Raw genomic sequence first — 5662 nt, 5'->3', positions numbered from 1 at the left:
TTAGATTGTAAATGGCTATTAAAGGAGTTCCATAATGAATTACTATGGTTGTACCAAGTACAGTATTTTCCAAAAAATACATTGCACTAGGTCAAAATTGAGAGTTGAGATAAAAAGAAGTCGTAATAAGTCACATTGTATTATTACAATTAAATATAAATGTAAAATATTGGTTAATAAAACAAAACATACAACAAATTATTTCAATTTAACGGTATTCATAACAGAAATTACAAAAATACAATAGAAAACAAACATAAATTATAAATGTATTATAAACGCCAAGCCAACAATAATTTAAGCAAAACTGAAACTACAGATGTGTTGGAAATGCACTACACAAATAAACTTATAAATAAATGAACACCAACACAAATGTGTCACTTTCCACGTCTTGCTAGTTTGCTAGTTTCATTTGCTTGTTGTTTTGCCTTTTTTTGATTATTCTTTTGTTGTTATCATCTAAGGTTAAGCTGGCCTCTGACTAGGCACTGACTGTTTGAAAGAAATGTTGATCCAGGAACACGTCCTATTTATATAAATCATGTTGGTAATGTATCTGGAACTAGAGTCTCCAAGAATCCTTTACAAGCGTCACCTGATTCTTAAAGAGTGCTGAAGACGTCCTGCAGGAGGAAGTGGAATCTGCAGCGGTGGCACTGACAGAAGCAGATATTTATTTGGGTGCAGAGAGAATACGCATATATTTATGAATCCTCACCATCTCAAAATTGCTGTCGTTGATGTATTAGCATGCCCTCACCCTGTCATTGAGGAGTGCACCACAATGATTACTGTCACTCAGAGCCATCTGGGACGGATGTGTGCATGAGCCGTAATTTTGCAGACACCCTATTAATTCCTAACAACTGCCGTACACTTTCTTTTCCCGTTTGATGCTAATATTTTAGAGATATTGGACAGTTTTATGTATGTAGTCCTGATACACTCAGCAGTTTCCAAGAGCCTGAAAGCGGTACAATTTAGGAATTGTCACACTCAGAATTAAAATATACTGCGTTGGCTTTCTGTGTGATTCTGAAGCACTGAGAGTACATACAGCAAAATCCTAAACACTGTTCACTCATTTTGAAACTTACTCTGCCATTCAAAAGTTTAGTAAGACTCTGTAAGATTTTTAAATGGTTTTGAAAAAGTCTCTTATGCTCACCAAGGCTGTATTTAACCAGAAATACAATAAAAACAGACATATTATTACAATTTAAAATTGTTTGTATAAAAATATTTTGTGTGTGTGTGTGTGTGTGTGTATAAAGGTAAAACTTTAATACATATTTAATATTAAATATTTATTTTAATAAGTGGTTATTTTATTTATTTATTTAATGTAATTTACTTCAGTCGTCAGTGTCATGATCCTTTAGAAATCATTTTAATATGATGATTTGCTGCTCAAGAAACATTTATTATTATTATCAATGCTGAAAACAGTTGTGCTGCTGCCTAATATTTATTATGTAAACATTTTTTCAGGATTCTCTGATGAATAGAAAAAAGAACATTGTTTATTTGAAATAGAAATCTTCTGTAACACTATAAATGTCTTTCTTGTCACTTTAGATAAATGTAATGCATCTTCTCTAAATAAAAGTATTATTTTCTATTAGAAAAAAATGTTCCTGACTCCAAACTTTTGAGAGGTGGTATATATGCTGTCTAAATGTGAGAGCAAAAAAGAGCTGTTTAACAGATGACCTCAAACACAACGAATGAAAGAAAGATAGAGAGAGAGAGTAAAAGCTTTGTTGATGAAAACAATCATGGAAGAGAGTAAGATAACTATGATGGCAAAGCTAAAAGGTCAACCTTAAGCACAAATACAACATGACCATGAAAGTTGGCTGTTTAGTGTAAATCCTGCAAACAAGGACAGGTTAAATACATCAAAAGAGCAAAAACTTAAAAGCACCTCCAAAAGCACAATACAAATTTGTACTTCATTTACTGCAGCAACTGAAAAAAGAAAGCTGGCACTTTCCCAGACACTCCTATCAAGCATCAGTATGCAGTGTGTGTTCACTCACAGTGGACTGGGGTCTGCTGATGTCCTCAGGGTCCAATGAAATGACATCCAGGGGTGGGGTGAGGGCGGGGTCACTGCTGCTTCGCACCGATAGAGGAGTGGCTGATGGAGGAAAAGTCAAAGGACACAGTTATACATCTAAAACACAATCATTCTGCATTTTAAAACCTATGTAAAACATAATGATTTAGACACTGAAAAGTCACTGTAGCAATACCATCATACATGACATTATCATATAGCACTAAAAATTATTTTAGCACCATTGAGATACTATCATAGGTTTCGTTAATATTTTTAATTAGATTGTATTAATATTTTCCATTTTAAAATTGTGTTTTCATCATTTTATTAGCCTTTTTAAATGTCTTTTTTTTTTAATTAAGATTAAGTTTTAGTTTGTTATTTTAGTACTTTTTGAAGTAAACGAAAACGAGAAATGTTGCCTTTATGCCTTGGCATAAATAATATTTTTTTATATAATTTTTTATATAATAACACACATACACACATACATACATATATACATACATATATATATATATATATATATATATATGCACATATACTTTTTTTTTTTTTTTAAAAAAAAGACTAGTCCATTTGATCTTGGTTCCATTTTAAGAATTCATTTTAATGTAGCATAGTTAATAAAATGTGAATTTTGTAGCATTTTATTTGCTTATTTATCCATGCATTCCTTCATTTGTTAATTTTGAACTTCTGTATAAAATAAGTACATTTGAGCAGTTACTTTTATGTCTCATTTTGCATTATTTATTTTGATCTTTTCAGACAGACAAGTGCTGTTACACTAGTTGAACATCACCAAGAGTGTTTTCCTTTTCAGACACACAATGGATCATAATAAAAATCACACTGAACTCACCACATGAAAGCACACCAATACAGCCTCACACAACACAAACACAAAGACATCTGACAGAGTCAGAGCAGCTTTCCACACACACACACACTCATTAGTCCCGCCAAACCATGTCTCCCATCACACACATTTGTCTGGTTTCCAAAAGAGGGACAAAAGCCAAAGTGCTGGAGCCATCGCTAGACTCAGCAGAAACAGCTACGGGAACAGGATGATAGGAGCATCAAAATCAGCTCAGTCTTTTACAGGAACAAAATAAAACCGCGGAAAAATGCAATGAGGGAGTTTTATATCAGGACCGTACAATAGAATGTCCTTGGCCTCCATACTGAAGGGGATCTCCAAGACCTTCTGAGATAAAGCAGGAGACACTGTGACATCTCAAGGATCTGAAGTACACAACTGTGTGGAGCGCTGGCATGGTGGCAAGGTCACTGCTGGTGAAACGGTTAAAGGAGCCAAATCATGAGAAACAGGGTTTTCTATCACAAGGAAAACGATGCTATGTATCATCTATATATACGAAGCTAAGAAATATGGGAAATATATAAGCAGCAAAAATGACTAATTCAGAAACAGTGACCACACTAATGAGCATATGACCGTCCTACATTTACATATGAACAACTATGCAGTATTGAGCAATTTCATCCACCATAATGAACGTCAATGTATACTATGTCATTGAAAGGTTAGCCATTTACACTAGGATGTTTTTTTAATCACATTGTATGTCATTGACCTATTTGTGTACAAGTGCTCTTAAAAAATATAAGCAAAATTTCTGCCAATTTCACAACAGGTCTGTACACACAAATTCTTCCCCCCATTCTTTATTAGTTGCATTTAGCCATTTTTAATAAATACTACTCTGAATGCAATAAATAAATAAACAGTCAAAATTAAAAGGATATTGCTTCCATAAATTGCAAGAAACCTGTAGTGCTAAATATGTTTTTAGAGTAGTAACAGGGTGTACACGTTTACATATTAAGGTTTGAGGACAGTGAAAAGTGCTTTTTCTTCTTTTTTAATCAACAAGGATGCAATAAATTTATCTAAAGTAGCAGTAAAGACATTCATAATGTTCAAAAGAAAATTTAAAATAATGTTCAATAGATGCTGTCCTTTTGAACTTTATATTCAACAAATCCTGAAAAACTTATCCGTTTGCACAAAGACAAAGCTTCACAACTGTTTGCAGCATTGATAATAATAATAATAATAATAATAATAATAATAATGTGTTTCTTGTTGCAAGAAACCTGTAGTGCTAAATATGTTTTTAGAGTAGTAACAGGGTGTACACGTTTACATATTAAGGTTTGAGGACAGTGAAAAGTGCTTTTTCTTCTTTTTTAATCAACAAGGATGCAATAAATTTATCTAAAGTAGCAGTAAAGACATTCATAATGTTCAAAAGAAAATTTAAAATAATGTTCAATAGATGCTGTCCTTTTGAACTTTATATTCAACAAATCCTGAAAAACTTATCCGTTTGCACATAAAGACATAAAGCTTCACAACTGTTTGCAGCATTGATAATAATAATAATAATAATAATAATAATGTGTTTCTTTAGCATCAAATCAGCATATTAGAATGATTTCTGAAGGATCATGTGACTCTGAAGACTGGAGCAATAATGCTGAAAATTCAGCTTTGCATCACAGGAATAAATTACATTTTAAAATATATTCATATAGTAAACCAATATTTTAAATTATAAAAAATTAACAATATTTTTGATCAAATAAACAGTCTTAGTGAGCATAAAAGACTTTCAAAAATATAAAAAATAAAAATAAAATAAAAACTTATCAACAACACTTTACTATGTGCTGTATATATACATATGTTTTAAAATACAGTACCGTGCAGATTTAAAGTAGCTTCCTTAACGCTGATGAGAGCTAGTTATCTTGCATGAACTGGTGAAAGCGACAGAACATAATACTGAGGACTTCTGCAAGCCTCAATTAACAGAAAGAGCAAGTCTGCCCCTGAAAAGATACAGAAAAAAAGCACAGAGAGAACCAAAAAATTCAAGCACAGTGCTTGAAAAAAAGTTACCATTTTCCCTTGTCAAACAGACACTTCCATCAGCAAAGACTGCTCCTATCCTTCAGTCTGCTACTAGAAATCATCAAAAAGGCCTTTCGGTATGATCACACTAGCATAGAAACTCTGATTCAGGTGAAGTCGCTGTGTCCCGGGAGTCATTTTAATAAGGTACTGGGACCAAAAGCAAGCTTTAACACGTCTGCTACAGTAGCTACTTCATTAGGAAGGCATTGGTATTACTTTTTGAGAACTCACCAGGGCCATCTTAAAATGTAACTATTGAACTGTATTTCTCTGTATGTCAATGCTGATGTGCATATGAGACAAATAAGGCTAATGAAAGAGACCTAAACAGAAACCCAGACTCTTTTCAGGCCTGAGTTCATTTATGTAACAAAGTTTAGATAAATGTTCATCTTTTGAGTGGGCATACATCCTGACAGAGGGTTTAGTAACCATTATAACTTGACATAAACATCATATTTTAAAGGGGTCATATGATGAGATTTCAATTTTTCCTTTCTCTTTGGAGTGTTACAAGCTCTTGGTGCATAAAGAAGATTTGTAAAGTTGCAAAGACTAAAGTCTCAAATCCAAAGAGATATTCTTTATAAAAGTTAAGAGTCAGCCACACCTACCTAAAACGGCTCGTTCTAACACGCCCCCAC

At 33.0% G+C, this 5662-nt stretch overlaps 1 protein-coding gene across 1 annotated transcript in view; it reads right to left on the bottom strand.

Moving 5' to 3' along the window:
- Window positions 1-5662, bottom strand: part of LOC107749732 (partitioning defective 3 homolog B-like) — a 146354-nt gene that overhangs the window by 105578 nt on the left and 35114 nt on the right. Inside the window, exon 3 of the mRNA XM_016564915.1 lies at window positions 2046-2146. Within this exon, the coding sequence (XP_016420401.1) occupies window positions 2046-2146 (101 nt within the window). The remainder of the gene's footprint in view (window positions 1-2045; window positions 2147-5662) is intronic.

Source organism: Sinocyclocheilus rhinocerous, unplaced genomic scaffold, assembly GCF_001515625.1.
Source record: "Sinocyclocheilus rhinocerous isolate Xijiao unplaced genomic scaffold, SAMN03320098_v1.1 scaffold1302, whole genome shotgun sequence".
NCBI lineage: Eukaryota > Metazoa > Chordata > Actinopteri > Cypriniformes > Cyprinidae > Sinocyclocheilus > Sinocyclocheilus rhinocerous.
The sequence above is the reverse complement of the archived record's forward strand: the minus strand, read 5'-3'. Positions and strand labels throughout refer to the sequence as shown.